Below are 17393 nucleotides of genomic sequence, written 5' to 3'. Positions count from 1 at the left end.
GGTCATTGGGGATAGCCAGGCACCATCTAGTTTTTCTGGTCTCAGGCTGATGAAGTCTCTGGTTTTTGTTGCCCTTTCTGTCTCTTGGGCTACTGCTTTCCTTGTGTCTTTGGTGTTCTTCATTCTCCTTTCCTCCAGGTGGTTGGGACCAATTGATGCATCTTAGATGGCCGCTTGCAAGCTTTTAAGACCCCAGACGCTACTCACCAAAGTAGGACACAGAACATTTTCTTAATAAGCTTTGTTATGCCAGTTGACCTAGATGTCCTCTGAAAGCATGGTCCCCAGACCCTTACCCCTGCTACTCTGTCCCTCAAAGTGTTTGACTATATTCAGGAAAATTCTTAGCTTTGGTTTAGTCCAGTTATGCCGACTTCCCCTGTAGTGTGTGTTGTCCTTCCCTTCACCTAAGATAATTCTTATCTACTATCTAGTCAGCAAGTAACCATCATCCTTCCTCCCCACCCTCATAACCATCAAAGAATGTTTTCTTCTGTGTTTAAACCTTTTCTTGAGTTCTTATAATAGTGGTCTTATACAATATTTGCCCTTCTGTGACTGACTAAATTCACTCAGCATAATGCCCTCCAGATTCCTCCATGTTATGAGATGTTTCACAGCTTCATCATGTTCTTTATTATTGCATAGTATTCCATTGTGTGGATATACCATAATTGGTTTATCTGTTCATCTGCTGATGGACACCTAGGTTGTTTCCATCTTTTTGCCATTGTGAACAGTACTGCAGTGAACATGGGTGTGCCTATATCTATTTGTGTGATGGCTCTTATTTCTCTAGGATATATTCCAAGGAGTGGGATATCTGGATCGTATGGTACCTCTATTTCTAGCTTTTTAAGGAAGTGCCAAGTCGATTTCCAAAGTGGTTGTACCATTTTACATTTCCACCAACAGTGTATAAGTGTTGCAGTCTCTCCACACCTTTCGAGCATTTATTATTTTGTGTTTTTTGGATTAAGGCTAGCCTTGTTGGGGTGAGATGATATCTCACTGTAGTTTTGATCTGCATTTCTCTAATGGCTAATGATCGTGAGCATTTCTTCATGTGTTTGTTAGCCGCCTGAATATCTTCTTTGGCGAGGTGCCTGTTCATATCCTTTGCCCATTTTTTAATTGGGTTTTTTGTCTTGTTGTTGAGGTTTTCAGTATCTTGTAGATTTTAGAGATTAGATGCTGATCGGATTTGTCATAGCCAAAAAATTTTTCACTCGTCTGTAGGCTCTCTTTTGACTCTTGGTGAAGTCTTTTGATCAGCATGTGTTTGATTTTCAGGAGCTCCCAGTTATCTAGTCCCTCTTCTGGTGCTTGTGCGTTGTTAGTTATGGTTCATATTGTGTTTATGCCATGTATTAGGGCTCCAAGCGTTGTCCCTATTTTTTCTTCCATGATCTTTATTGTTTTTGATATTATATTTCTTTATTCCATTTTGAGTTAGTTTTTGTGCGTGGTGTGACGTATGGATCTCATTTCAGTTTTTTGCAGATGGATATCCAGTTATGCCAACAGCATTTGTTAAAGAGACTGTCTTTTCCCCAGTTAACAGACTTTGCGCCTTTGTCAAATATCAGCTGCTCATAGGTGGATGAATTTATGTCTGGCTTCTCAATTCTCTTCCCTTGGTCTATGTATCTGTTGTTGTACCAGTAGCAGGTTGTTTTGACTACTGTGGCGGTATAATAGGTTCTAAAATCAGGTAGTGTGAGGCCTCCCACTTTGTTCTTCTTCCTGAGTAATGCTTTACTTATTCGGGGCCTCTTCCCTTTCAATATGAAGTTGGTGATTTGTTTCTCTATCTCATTAAAAAATGCCATTGGAATTTGGATCGGGATTGCATTGTATCTGTAGATCACTTTGGGTAGAATTGACATTTTCACAATGTTGATCTTCTATCCATGAGCAAGGTATGTTTTTCCACTTATTGAGGTCTCTTGGTTTCTTGCAGTAGTGTCTTGTAGTTTTTTTTGTATAGGTCTTTTACATCTCTGGTTAGATTTATTCTTAAGTGTTTTATCTTCTTGGGGGCTATTATAAATGGTATTGATTTGGTGATTTCTGAGGTTCTCTTTGTTGGTGTAAAGGAATCCACCTGATTTTTTATCTTTATCCTGATACTTTGCTGAAATCTTCTATTAGTTCCAGTAGTTTTCTTGTGGATTCTTTGGGGTTTTCCATGTATAAGATCATATCATCTGCAAATTGAGATACTTTGACTTCTTCGCTACCAATTTGGATGCGCTTTATTTCTTTTTCTAGCCTAATTGCTCTGGCTAGGACCTCCAGCACAATGTTGAATAAGTGTGGTGATAAAGGGCATCTTTGTCTGGTCCCGTTCTCAAGGAGAATGCTTTCAGAGTCTTTCCATTTAGGATGATGTTGTATGTTGGCTGTGTATAAATGCCCTTAATTATATTGAAGAATTTTCCTTCTATTCCTATTTTGTTGAGAGTTTTTATCATGAATGGGTGTTGGACTTTGTCAAATGCCTTTAATGCATCGGTTGATAGGATCATGTGATTCTTGTCTTTTGTTTTACTTATGCGATGGATTACATTGATTGTTTTTCTCATGTTGAACCATCCCTGCATACCTGTTATAAATCCCACTTGATCATGGTGAATTTTTTTTTTTTGATATGTTGCTGAATTCTGTTGGCTGGAATTTTGTTGAGGATTTTTGCATCAATGTTCATGAGGGCTATTGGTCTGTAATTTTCTTTTTTTGTGGTATCTTTACCTGGTTTTGGTATCAGGGTTATGCTGGCTTCGTAGAATGAGTTTGGGAGTATTCCATCCTTTTCTATGCTCTGAAATACCCTTAGTAGTAGTGGTGTTACCTCTTCTCTGAAAGTTTGGTAGAATTCTCCAGTGAAGCTGTATCGTCCAGGGCTTTTTTTTGTTGGAAGTTTTTAAAGTAACTTTTCAATCTCTTCTTTTGTTATGGGCTTATTTAGTTGTTCTGTCTCTGTTTGTGTTAGTTTAGGTAGGTAGTGAGTTACTAGAAATTTGTCCGTTTCCTCTAGGTTTTCAAATTTGTTAGAATACAGTTTTTCATAGTATTCTGTTATGATTCTTTTAATTTCAGTTGGGTGCGTTGTGATATCACCCATCTCATTTCTTATACAGGTTATGGTTATCTGCTCGCTTTCCTGTTTTTCTTTTGTCAGTTTGGCCAATGGTTTATCAATTTTGTTGATCTTTTCAAAGAACCCAGGTTTGGGTCTTGTTAACTCTTTAATCAATTGTTCCTCTATTCTCTATTTCATTTAAGTCTGCTCTAATTCTTATTATTTCCTTTCTTCTGACATCTGGGGGCTTCTTTTGCTGCTCTCTTTCTACTTGTTCCAGTTGTAGGGTTAATGTTTGATTATGGCCCTTTCTTCTTTTTGGACGTGTGCATTTATTGCTATAAACTGACCACTGAGCACTGCTTTTGCTGTGTCCCAAAGGTTCTGGTAGGATGTGTTTTCAGTCTGGTTTGATTCTACAGATTTCTTTATTCCATCCTTAATTTCTTCTATAACCTAGTAGTTTTTGATGAAGATGTTATTTTGATTTGTTTTCCTTGTGTTTGATTTTTTTCCTTGGTTTTTCTTTTATTGATTTCTGCTTTTATGGCTTTATGGTCATAAAAGTTGTTTTGTAATATTTCAGAGCTTTGGATTCTGTTAAGACTTGCTTTATGGCCTAGTATGTGGTCTAGTCTGGAGAATGTTCCATGTGCGTTGGAAAAGAAAGTATACTTGTGTGCTGTTGGCTGGAGTGTTCGGTATATATCTGTGAAATCAAGTTGGTTGATAGTAGTATTTAGACCTTCCGTGTCTTTGTTGAGCTTCTTTCTGGATGTTCTGTCTTTCACTGAGGTCTCCTACTATTGTTTTGGAGCTGTCTGTCTCTCTTTTGAGTCCTGTTAGAGTTTGTTTTATGTATTTTGGAGCCCTGTTGTTGGGTGTGTAAATATTCATTATAGTTATGTCCTCCTGGTGCATTTACCCTTTAATCTTCATTTAGTGTCCTTCCTTATCCTTTGTGGTAGATTTTCCTTTAAAGTCTATTTTGTCAGAGATTAATATTGCCACTCCTGCTGTTTTTTGTGTGTTGTTTGCTTGATATATTTTTTCCACCCTTTGAGTTATAGTTTGTTTGTGTTTTTAAGTCTCAGGTGTGTCTCTGGTAGGCAGCATATTGACAAATTGTGTTTTTTTATCCAGTCTGCCACTGTCTGTCTCTTTATTGGTGCATTTAGTCTATTTACATTCAGCGTTATTATTGATAGATATGAGTTTAGTGCTGTCATTTTGATGTCTGTTTTTGTGTGTTGTTGACATTGTCTTTGTTCCACTTAATTTTCTGTGCGGAGTCGTTTTTATGTATTTTCTTTTCATCTTTTTCATGTTGTAGGTTTTGTATTTGCTCAGACTTTATATTTTTCTAGTTTTTTATTTTGACTTGTAGGATTGTTAGTTTCCTTTGTGGTTGCCTTAATATTTACGTCTATTTTTCTGAGTTTATACCAGTCTTTTATTTCTTTATATCGCCTTGACTTCCTCTCCGTATGAAAAGTCTATGTTTACATTTTTTAAGTCCCTATTTTTTGTTTTAATGTTGTCATCTTTTACATACTGACATCTGTTTCCCTATTTTCAGCATTTCAGCTTTGGTTTATTTTTGTGACTTCCCTACCGGGGTTGATACCTGGTTGCCCTGTCCTGTGTTCTCGTCTTGGTTGTTATCTGATGTTACTGATTTTCCCACCAGCGGACTCTCTGTAGTATTTCTTGTATTTTTGGTTTGGTTTTTGCAAAGTCCCTAAACTTCTGTTTATCTGGAAATGCCCTGATTTCACCATCATATTTGAGAGAGAGTTTTACTGGATATATAATTCCTGGCTGCCAGTTTTTTTCCTTCAAGGCTTTATATATGTCATCCCATTGCCTTCTTGCCTGCATGGTTTCTGCTGAGTAGTCTGAGCTTATTCTTATTGACTCTCCTTTGTAGATGACTTTTCATTTATCCCTAGCTGCTCTTAAAATTGTCTGTTTATCTTTCATTTTGGCAAGTTTGATCATGTCTTGGGGACTTTCTTTTGGGATCTAATGTGGGGTTCGATGAGCATCTTGGATAGATATCTTGTTATCTTCCACGATAGCAGGAAAGTTTTCTGCCAACAAATCTTCAACAATTCCCGGTGTATTTTCTGTTATTCCCCCCCCTTCCCCCCCCCCCCAGTTCTGTAGGTTGTTCCTCTTGATAGAGTTCCAGATAATTCTTAGGGTTTCTTCATTTTTTTTTAATCCTTTAATCTGATTTTTCTCAAATAAGTTGGTGTCAAGTGCTTTATTGTCAATCTCACAAATTCTGATTTCCATTGCCTCAATTGTGCTCTTGTGACTTTCTGCTGAGTTGTCTAATTCTGAAATTTTATTATTAATCTTCTGGATTTCTGATTGCTGTCTCTCTATGGATTCTTGCAGCCTGTTGAATTTGTCATTATGCTCTTCTCTAATCTTTTTAATTTCCTCTATTGAGTGTGCTGCATTTTACTTAATTTCCTTCCTAATCTCTTGAAGAGCTGTGTATATTAATCGTTTGTATTCAGCCTCTGGTAATGCCAAGAAATTTTCCTCCCCTGGAAAATTTCTAGATTCTTTATTTTGGGAGCTTGCTGAAGCCATCATGGACTCCCTCTTTATGTGATTTGATATTGGCTGTTGTCTCCGAGCCATCAATAAGTTATTATATTTATTTATTTTATGTTTGCTTACTGTGTCCTGGCTTCTTGTTTTGTTTTGATATGCCCAGATAGGCTGCTCCTGTGAGTTAGTTTGATTATTGGCACCTTTGAAGTTCTAATGTCCTGTTACCAGGTGGTTAGATCTCTTACTAGGTATGTCAGCCCAGGAGTCCGCCGATTCCTCCTGTATGGAGTCAGCTCAGGTGCCCAGGTAGATAGCCACCAAGTGTGTCGTGTAGGCTCTCACTTACAGTCTGAGACAGGCATGGGTGATTGGTGTAGGCACAGACATCTGGTTTCAGCAGTGGGACACACTCTGAGCAAGGCAGGGGGCTGATGGCCGCCCCCGAGTATTCATGAAGACGTGTCCCTGTTCCCTGAAGCGTGTAGGTGGGTGGGTTTTTCAGCTGGATTATGAGCACCTAGTGCTGTTGGCTGTAAGGACTAGGAGGTACCTCTTATTTTTGGGCCCTTATCTCAGGTGGCTAGGTGGCATGGGTGGTGCCACCAGTCCTCAGGTCCCTGATGTGGGTAGGTGAAGACCTTGCTTAATGGGCAGAGCAGTGTCAGATGTCACGAACCTGCCACTTTATAGCTGAAACAGTGGAAGTTAGACTTAAGGTGTATACCCTGTCGTACTGAGGTAATGAGGGCTTACTCTGTTGAAATGGGCCCACACAAGCCTGTGCAGGTGGAAAGGCTCTCAAAGTCCATGGATCCATTATGCCTGTCCCTAGGCAAAGGAACTGTGCTTACCCTGAGTTCCTAGCTTAGGGGAGCCAGCAGTTTTTTTTTCTTTCTGTTGTTTGTTAATTTGTTCACTCTTCAAGGCCGGGAAAATGGCTCAGGGCACGATGGATCCTACTTCTGGCCCAGGGGACTTGGCAATAGCTGAAGCTGGTCTGGGACCCACTGCAGAGTAGGGAGAGAGGAGGTAAATGGTAGAGAGGTTTTTCCCTATTTGGTGTGTTTTTCATCTGTGTGGTAGGCCTGATGCAAATTCTTATCTTTCGGCGATCTAGGTCTGCTTCTCACTGGTTCTGCGTGGCTGAGTAGACTCTCTGCCTCTGGGTCTCTCCTGGTGTGGAAAACGCACCTCCCGAACACGGCTGCTTGCCTGCCTTACCGCTCACCCCTGAGCTGCTCAGGCCTGAAGGGTTAGGCTCTCGCCAGGTCAGGTGTGGCAACTCCTCCCTGCTTCCGAATCGTCTCTCCCTCTCCCTGCCACTCAGTCCAGTTCCTGAACTTTGCCTTAGATGTTCAGGGCTCTTAGATTGTCATATATAATTGATTCACTTGTTGTTTTGGGTCTTTGTTGTGAGAAGGTCCACCAGAAGTATCTGACTACCCTGCCATCTTGTCCCCGCCCTCCCAGTGCATGTTCTCAAGAGAGAATCTGATTGGCTGCACTTCCTGTTTGTTTTAATCAGCTTCATAACTGTTTGACTAGTCTTTGGATACAATGCGTTTTCATCAAGTTCTCTTTTTCCATTCATTGCTGGCTGAGAGAAGGAAGGATGGCTTAATAAGAAACTTGGTCACCAGTGAGACTTTTAGCCACAGGCGTTATCAAACTATATCCTCTAGATGGGGCTGTCTCTAATCATCACCAAAACCTTATACACTGGGTAGTTTATATATTCTAGCTCTCAAATTTTTATCTTCATCTCATACATTTCCATTGAGCCTCCATAACAGTGACTTAATTTACAACCCTATTTAGATGTCTCAGTATCTCAGTCCAGCATGTCCATAACTGAAGTCATGTTTTTTATCCTTAACCTGCTGTCCCAGTGCTGCTGTTTCACTAAAAAGCATCATGAACTATTTAGTCCCTTAGTCAGCATCCTGGTACTCATCCTTAATACCTTTTTCTTTCTTGTGTTGGAAATTATAATGAGTTTCTCTTACTAAAGGTAGCGTACTAACTGAAAGGTTGGTGGTTTGAATCTCCTCAGAGGCACCTCAGAAGAAAGGCCTGGTGATTTACTACTGAAAGATCACAGCTATTGAAAATCCTATGGCGTTTCCATGAGTTGGAATTGACTTCATGGCAGCTGGTTAGATTTATGAGCCTTGAAACATATATTTCAGTTAATTGGACCTTTTTTAAAACTTTTGATTTGTGGACTGTGTTCTTATTTGTTGTAAGTCTAAACTCCAGTTAGTAGTGATATTAATTTTCTGAAATGAAATTGGAATGTCCTAATGTTAGGTTTAGGCTGCTAACCATAAAAGGTTGGTAGTTCAAATCCACCAGCTGCTGCTTGGAAATGCTACAGGGCACTTCTCTGTCCTATAGGGTCGCTGTGAGTTGGAATTGATGGATTTGGTTGGTTGGTTTTTTAATGGTAGATTATTTTTGTAATTTTAGGCTGCAAAGGAACAGACTCAAGATTTAATAGTAAAAACCACTAAGCTTCAAGCTGAAAGGTAAGTTTTCTTTATAAAGTCACCTGTTGGTTAATCTAGGGGTTGAGTGGAAAGAAAATTATAGATAACACCAAATCAAAGTGAAAACAAAGTAATAAAAAACATGATTCAAAATTGATACATGTATTCATGCTATAAAATAAACAGAAGACAATAGTTTAATAGCACTAAGATGATTTTTGGGGTAGATGGATTATTTCCTTATTGGAATAGAGCTGGTGATGTGTTTTTCGTTTGTTGTTTGCTATGGAGTTTGAAAATAATTGCTTTCCAAAGATGTAGATGCTTTCAGATTTTTAGTAATTTTATTTTTTTTCCACAAGTTCATTATCCTTTGTTTTTTTTAAACCAGATTAACATCCTCTACTATAATTAAGAGTTAATTGTGTAAATTCTTCTTGTTGTAGTTTACACAAATAGGTATACTAATATTTGTTGACTGAATGAGTGAATGAAGGTGAGTACACTTTGAAGCAGTGCAATATGTTATATTGAATATTATTAAGCTAAAACTCATTAATAGTGCATCTCATGTTTTGGTGTAGTGTAGAGAGGGAAAAGCATTCCACCAGGAGGCAGTATACCTTTCTGCCACCTAGTAGCTGGGTATTTTACTTAAACCTCTGAGTATTCCAGGTGTTTCATCAGTAATGAGGAGATATTACTACCTTAACTGCCTGTTAGTGACTTATATACTATAGTATAGACCAGTGCCCACAGGCCAAACCCAGCCCACCACCTGTTTTTGTAAATAAATGGTATTGGAACACAGCCTTGCTTATGTGGTTACATACTGTCCATGGCTACTTTCACATTAGTGTGGCAGAGTTGAGTGATTACAGCAGAGCCTGTATGTGGCCCACAAAGCCTGCATAGTTACTATCTGGCCCTTTACAGAGAAAGCTTGCCAACTCCTGGTCAAGACCAGTGGTTTTCAAACTGCAAGTCAAGACCAATAGGTTGAGAAAGCATTTAAAGGGATCAGGACTAACGTACAAGAGAATGAATTAGAAAAGAATAAGACAGAAGATAGTTTGGATAAGTATTTTGTGAAGCCTTTGTTTCAGTTTCTGGTAATGGTGTATTCATGGAAAAGAATCAACATAAATCCAGTCCCCCAAGTTTGAAGGTTAATCAGATCTCCACTTTCCAACTTCTCAATCTTTATCTCTGATACCAGCTTCCAACGTGGCATTCCCTCTTTGCCCCTAGCCATCTGGAACTAGGTCAGAGCTCAGAAGTTGAAAAGACACTGCCCTTCAGAGTGCCAAATAGACGCCAACTGCATACTCAGGAGTCCACATGACACCCTTGTTGTTGTTGTGTGCCGTCGAGTCGATTCCTATTCATGGTGACCCTATATTACAGAGTCAGACAGCCCCATAGGGTTTCCTAGGCTGTAATATTTATGGGAGCAGATCACTAGGCCTTTTCTTCCGTGGAGCCACTGGTGGGTTTGAATTGCCCACCTTTTGGTTAGCAGCTGAGTGCTTAACCATTGCACCACCAGGGCTCTTTCACGATACCTTTACTGGCTGCAGATTCGGAGTTTTCCTACTACCCTTTCAGGATGCCAGCTGCAAGCTTGAGGGCCTCCCCTGGTCTCCCTTGCTTTCACATGTTGGTTCCCACTAATCCTTTGGGTTTGATAATTCGCTGACATAACTCACAGAGCTCACAGAAATTACTAAATATACGGTTACAAATTTGTTATGTGAAAAGGATATAATTTAGGATCATCATAAGGGTGAGTGATGCATGGGTGAGGTCTGGAAGGCTTCCCAATGCAAAGCTTCCATATCCCAAAGAGGGTGTACCATCCTCCCTTCACCAGCTAGGGAGTTGTTTGGAGTCTCCATGTTCAGAACCTTTAATGACTTCACCAGGTAGCCGTGATTGAGGCCTAACTGCATATGCATGATAGGTTAAATCAAGCCTCCTGGGTTGATACTGGGCTACTAGATGGTCTTTCTGGTCTGGACAGCCCTCATTGATTAGCAAGAATCCTCGGGTGTGGTCTGGAAGTTTTATATAATAAAGGTACCTCAATTACGCAGGAAGTTCCAAGGCCAAATTGCTTTTTTTTTTTTGGTTAGGTGAGTCATTACTGCACAGTATAAAATGAACCTCTTATTGTAGGTCATGGTCAAAAGAATTTGAAAAATACTGCCCTGTGTGAAGAATCACAAGTACATGGCCTCTGCTGCTCAGTGTGGCATCCATTAGTCTCAGCATTCACTCATATTGAACCCTTAATGCTTCTCAGCACAGTTGTCTTAACTTTAGACTAAGATACGATGAATGGGAAATTATAAAGAGTGTAGAGGTGTAAAGTTACTCATGTCAGTGGATATCATGGGTCTCAGGACTAGAAGGGACTCAGAAATCAATTGAAATGATCTCTTGCAGTTGAGACAGCAACTAGTATAACTTCACTATCTTATAGAAACATGGTGTAAAATGTAATAAAATGAAATATGTACCAACATCATTTTAAAAACACTCTTTAGCAAATAGCACAAAGCAAAGCAGCAACATTTTCTTCACACATTCAGTAAATAGACTGTTGAATATTGGAACATCTACCTTATCTTATTAGACCAGTGGTTTTCAAACTGTGTCCCATTGAACCTTAGGGTTCCTTTACAAGAATTAGGAGTATATGGAGTTTTTGGAGTCAGAGCCTCTCATACTAATTTTAGTTAAAGCAATTTTACTTTTTTCGTTTTATATATTAGAATTCCATTTAACAATTTGTTTAAAAAATGATTTGACAGGTGAAAAAATGTAAAAACTGTGTCCCGTTTTAAGACTAGTTGAAATATAACACAGAATAAAATAATTTTTCTTGATTCTGTTCCTCGTGTCAGAGAAAAACCTTAAAGTTAAATGTCATAGCTTTATTGAAGCTTAAGCATAATTTCATGCTTTTAGATCCTTTTTTTCCCTTTACTGGTTATCTTCTCTTCCACTAAAACTTACTTTTATCTGTACTGTGATTTCTGCAAGCCAAAAGGAGAGAGCTTCAGTGTCTTTCTCAGCATTATACAGTTGAAAGTTGCTATCTTAGTCATCTAGTACTGCTCTGTCAGAAGTAACCACAAGTGAATGGCTTTAACAAAGAGAAATGTTCTCTCACTGTCTAGCATGTTACAAGTCCAAATTCAGGGCATCAGCTCCAGGTGAAGGCTTTCCAAGGAGCTCTGTTGGCTCTGGATGAAGGTCTGTGTCACCAGTCTTCCCTTGGTCTAGGAGATTCTCTGTGCAGGAACCTCAGGTCCGAAGGACACGCTCTGCTCCCGGCACTGCTTTCTTGGTGGTATGAGGTCCCTCTGTCTCTCTTCTCACTTCTCTCTTATATCTCAAAAGAGATTGGCTTTAAGACACTAATCTTGTAGGTCTCATGAATATAACTGCCACTAATTCATCTCATTACATCGTAGTGATAGAATTTAAAACACATAGGGAAATCACATCAGATGACAAAATGGTAGATAATCATACAATACTGGGAATCATGGCCTAACCAAATTGACACATATTTTTGGGAGACACAGTTCAAACCATGACAGTTGCCAAGGTAGGAATTGAGATTAGGTGCTCTGACCCTAAATTCTCTTTTGTCATTTGACATTACAGTTAGATGTATTTCATAACTGGACAAACAGTCCTACCCTCAGATTGGTGTTTAATGAGTTGAAGTTGACCTGCAAGTACATTTCTAGTACTTTTCCGGGCTTACTTTCCATCCTGTCTTCTTTAACATATAATTAAAGACTTGAGAGAAGAAATAGATTACATACTTGAAGAACTGTGAATAACACAAAGTGTGGAAAGTTAAGTGTAGGATAACAATAACAGAACCAAGCTTTTAAGAAAAAGCAAGGTATCTACAAGAGGATGATTAGGATGATAAAGGGTCCAAAAAATGGCATAGGGTTGAAAAAAATGGAAATATTTATTTAGAAGTATAGGACTAAGAAAGACATGTTGATTGTCTTCATGTATTTGATGATCTCTCTTATTTAAAAAAAGGTTAGATTTATTCTTTATCGGCACTGAGATTGGAACAGGTCTCAAAGAAGGAATTTATAGGTGGCTAATTTTGGCTCAGTATAAGCAAGCATTTTCTGCCTGTTACAAATTGAACAAAATGTTTTCTGTCTCGGGAAATACTTAGATTGGTGTTAGGTGTCTTTTGGAACCATCTGTGATTTTCTCATGATTTCTCTTTTCGTTCTTCCCTCACAGTGCTACTATTCAGGTACCCTTCACCTTATCACAGTATAGATAACACCCACCTGGGAGCTTGATGAAGTGCCAGATGCTAGCCTTTATCCTCAGAGATTCTGACTGTATGAAATTAAACAAGTGTTTTCTGGTTAATGATTCAGTAGATCTGGAATTAGGCGCAGGGCTCTGCCTTTTTAACAGTATCCCAGGTATTTCTATGCACTTGGCCCAGAGACTGTATTTTGAAAAACCTTGCCTTTGCCAAAATATTATTCATGTTTTCTTTCTTGAGTGCTCATTATGGAGTCTCTGTAAAGCATCGTTGTTTTTAAATTTTTTAAAGGGTTATCAGGAATTTAATTTTAAATGCTTTGAAAAGAATAAGTAGGCTTTAACTCGTATACCTCTTCCTTCATGAACTGTCTAGAAGTAATCTCTCTGTAATTTTATGAGACTTTATTACTGTGATATACTTAGTGAAATAAATCAGACATTGCTGGTCTCTTTGGATTAGAACGAATAGTTGACACTCCTCACTGGCGTGGTAACAGGCCTTTATTGCTTACATATTAATCAGGATGGTGATAAACGGAGTAGGGTTTATCAAGAGCGGGGAAAAAAAACCCAAACCTGTTGCGGTCGAGTTGATTCTTACTCATAGTGATCCTATAGGACAGAGTAGAACTGCCCCATGGGGTTTCCAAGGAGCGCCTGATGGATTCAAACTGCTGACCTTCTTGGTTAGCAGCTGTAGCCCTTAACCACTGTGCCACCAGGGTTTCTTCCATCAAGAGTTAGGTTCTTCCAGAAGGCTCAAATCTGAGTATGAGATGTGTGGTCACTTCTACACACGTGCTTGATGTATCCCGGGTGAGAGAACAAAGGGACAAAGAAGCCTGGAGCTTATATAATATAAACTGGAGGGTGTATGTGCTTGACATGCATGGGAAAAGGGAAAGAGGGTAAGAAGAGGGGGCCTTTGTTTAGATGTGCCTGGCCTGGCCACCGTATTACCAAGGTGGTGTCTTTTGTTTGAGTGCACACAGGATAGCCATGCTGTGAGCAAAGTGTGTAACCAGAAAGGACATCCCTCCCCCTCTAGCTACAAGATTAATTTTGTAAGCCTGCATTTTCTGATTAGTGATACAGTGGCTTAGAAAAACATCAGGGGGTCAGTTTTCCATGGGGGCATATTATTTGATGCAGCAGTAGTCATGGAAATGGTGGAGTTGGCCACGTGCCATATGGTGCCCACGCATGAGCAAGAGACAGAAAGTTTCTGTGAGCTCAGAACAGGGAGGTAGGTTTCTCTGACAAGAAGGGTCTGGGAGAGAGAGACACAATTTCCAGCCTATTAAAGAATGTTCTGGGCCCAAGGCCTCAGCTTAGGTGGCCCAATGGGAGTCATAGAGGCACATGGTCCACCCAGCAATTACATAATGCTTTGCATTTGATTATATTTTTGCCCCTGAGGAATGTTAGCCATTTTTGTGTTGCTTATCACCTCTCATGTTACATTTTGTACAGAAGAAAGTGCTTACATTTGAGTGGAATTTTGGACTTCATTTAATCAGTGTTTGAATATTACATACATACCTGTTGCCATCGAGTTGATTATGACTTGTAGCAAGTCATTTGAATATTAGTGCATGTTAAATAGTTTTTTGAAACTAAATGTCAAAGTTAGGGACTCATGGAGTGTTTTTTGAGTTGATTCTGACTTGTAGCAAGTCATTTGAATATTACTGCATGTTAAATAGTTTTTTGAAACTAAATGTCAACGTTAGGGACTCATGGAGTGTTTTTTGAATTTTTATGACTTCTGTACCTAACCTCAGAATTATTTTCCTGCATTAACGATCCTTCAGTTTATCTTTAAAGCCAAATTGATAATGTGGTTTAGTAACTTCTCTGTGGGATTATAGTGTTCATATTTTTAGTGATCAAAACTTATAGTATGTAGTGTTTAGAGACAAGGCTTGAACTGCACAGCAGCACGATCATTGTCGTGAATTTTGTACAAAGAAATTTCGGTGAATAGACTATGTAGAGGTTTAGCAGATGAAGTCAACATTTTTTGTTTGCTGTAGTCTGATAAAAGGTCTTGAAGAGTGTCTCAGTCATCTATTGCTGCTGTAACAGAAATACCACAAGTGGATGGCTTTAACAAAGAGAAGTTTATTCTTTCACAGTCCAGTAGGCTACAAGTCCAAATTCAGGGCATCAGCTCCAAGAGAAGGCTTTCTCTCTCTGTCAGCTCCGGAGGAAGGTGCTTGTGATGCATCAGTCTTTTCTTGGTCTGGGAGCATCTCAGCACAGGATCCTCAGGTCCAAAGGACACGCTTTCCTCCCGGCACTGCTTTCTTGGTGGTGTGAGGTTTCCGTGTGTCTCTGTTTGCTTCTGTCTTTTACATCTCAAAGAGATTGGATTAAGACACTACCCAATCTTGTAGACGTCATCAGTATAACCTCATCATAGTGATAGAGTTTACAACACATAAGGAGATCACATATAACCTCATCATAGTGATAGAGTTCACAACACATAAGGAAATCACATCAGATTACACAATCATACAATACTGGGAATCATGACCCAGCCAAGTTGACAGATATTTCTGGGGGACACAATTCAATCCATGACAGAGAATCTAGGAAATTATTTAATAATTTTAAAATTCAGAATAAGAACTTTAATTAGATGCACAACTACTTTTAAAATCACCAAGATTTAAGGATGTAATTTTGAATAGATTTAAGGAAAAGTTTCCTTTTAAGGAAAATTAAACTTTTTATTTTGAGATAATTGTAGATTCACATGCAGTTGTAAGAAATAATACAGCAATCCCATGTACTATTAACCCCGTTTCCTTCCATGGTAACATCTTATAAAACTGTAGTAGGATATCGACATCAATACAATCCACCAGTCTTACTCAGATGTGCCAGTTTTATTTGTTCTCATTTGCGTGTATATGTGTGTGTGTATTTAGTTCTGTACAACTTTATCACGTGTAGGTTTGTGGATACACCACCACAGTCAAGATACAGAACAGTTCATCTCCACAAAGATCCCTGGCAACCGTTAATATGTTTTCCATTTTTATGGTTTTCTTATTTCAAGAATGTTATATAAATGAAATGATAACCTTTTGGATTGGCTTTTTTTATTCAGCACAATTCCCTTGAGATTCATCCTAGTTGTTGGACGTATCAGGAATTTTTTTTTGCTGAGTCTCATTCCAAAAAGTTTTCTTTTAACTTTATGAATGCATTGACAGATTCTCAGTTAAGACATTGGAATTGATTTGTGTTCGTGACTGAGAAACGATTAATGACTGTTACCATGACTGTGAAGGCCCCTAGGTGGCACAAATGGCTGGCATTAGACTATAACCTAAAGGGAGGACGTTCAGACCTACCCAGTGCTACTGCGGAAGAAAAGGCCTGATGATCTGCTTCCGTAAAGATTATGGCCAACAAAATCCTGTGGAGCAGTCCTACTTTGTAATACGTAGGCTCTCCATGAGGCAGAGTCAACTCAGCGGTAACTAACAACAATAACCACGACTGTGCTGCTACTGCACTTGAAAATCATATACCTCGCCAGTTACTGTATGCTACCTAATATTCAAGGCCTATTTCAAATGATACCTCTTTCATGGAAGTTTTCTTAACCCACAGTGATACCTCCCTCCTCTGCACTCCACTTTGTAGAATGCAGTGGTGATATTCCTTGTGAGGAGGCTGTCCTGTGGGCAAGCCTGGCAGCTGTGGTCCTCCCCGTTCCTCCCCCTGCTAGCATCTTTGGGCTTCTTGAACAAACCATTGCACGTCTCCCTCCCCCCAAAAGCCTAATGGTTTGTCTGAATGTCAGCAGGGTTAAAGAGATGCAGCCCTGGGCGAGGTGCTGAGATGTCTGAGCACCTCCTCTTAGGGTGGTCAGGCAGGAAAAATCTTCGGGTAACGGGTCATCTAGGCTGGGTCATAAAATAACTAGGGGAGGGACTTTTCTCTGTCTCCTCAGTAAGTTTAATGCTGTGGTGCTAGGGGGTCGTGCACAGCATTAAACTTACAGCCCTCCTAAGTGGACCTAGCTGGCCAGGGGGAGACTGGCAGTAGGTACGTTGTGTCCCTCAGCCATGATGCCAGGCGGAGGGCAGGCGTGGAAGAATCTGTATCCACCGGGACAATTGGGGATCAGCATGTCATTGAAGACTCACCTGTGACACAAAGTGGGACATACATGGAAAAGGCATCATCTCTGTCTGGGCAGATTTTGAGCCAGGGGAACTGCTCATTTGTCGTATGCTGTCAGCTTTTTATTGTAAGTGATAAAAGCTACTTCCCACGTGCTAGCGTATTTGAACCCACCCAGTGGCTATGCGGGAGAAAGACCTGGCGATCTGCTTCCGTAAAGATTGCAGTCAAGAAAACCCTATGCAGCAGTTCCTCTCTGTCACGCGGACTTGCTATGAGTTGGAATCGGCTTAATGGCACCCAGCAACAACGTGTATTCAGGCTCTGATCAGAAGGACATGATGTTTATGGAGCAATCCATACTAGTTATTAGTTCCGTTTTCTTATGGCCTCCTGGCTATCGAGAAATCAGGGACGACCTGAGAGTACATGGCAGATTTGCTGTGTTGCATCTCAAATTTGTGCAGCCAAGCAGGGCCTGGTGATGTCATTCATAGCTGTAATTCAGGCTGGTGCAGTGAGTATCCTGTTTTTCTCTCACTGCTCATTATGGAGTCTCTGTAAAGCATCGTTGTTTTTAAATTTTTTAAAGGGTTATCAGGAATTTAATTTTAAAGTGTATCAAATGGCAAGTTTTCTTGAAATTATTTACATTTGGGTTGTAAATTAGAGTCAGGTTATTATACTCTACCGTATAGACTCGAGTCTATAAAAAAAGTTTCTTTTAATATGTACAACTTTAATTTGCTGGCTAGAATAGAAGAATTCAATAGAAT

General features: G+C 39.6%; 1 protein-coding gene across 2 annotated transcripts in view; it reads left to right on the top strand.

The window, feature by feature from the left end:
• The window catches only part of COG6 (component of oligomeric golgi complex 6), a 149700-nt gene that overhangs the window by 10592 nt on the left and 121715 nt on the right, over positions 1-17393 (top strand). For both annotated transcript variants that reach the window (XM_004388073.1, XM_023742224.1), the window contains exon 4: positions 8126-8184. In XM_004388073.1, the coding sequence (XP_004388130.1) occupies positions 8126-8184 (59 nt within the window). The remainder of the gene's footprint in view (positions 1-8125; positions 8185-17393) is intronic.

Source organism: Trichechus manatus, unplaced genomic scaffold (assembly GCF_000243295.1).
Source record: "Trichechus manatus latirostris isolate Lorelei unplaced genomic scaffold, TriManLat1.0 scaffold00205, whole genome shotgun sequence".
Taxonomy (NCBI): Eukaryota; Metazoa; Chordata; class Mammalia; order Sirenia; family Trichechidae; genus Trichechus; species Trichechus manatus.
This window is presented reverse-complemented; position numbering and strand designations above follow the sequence as displayed.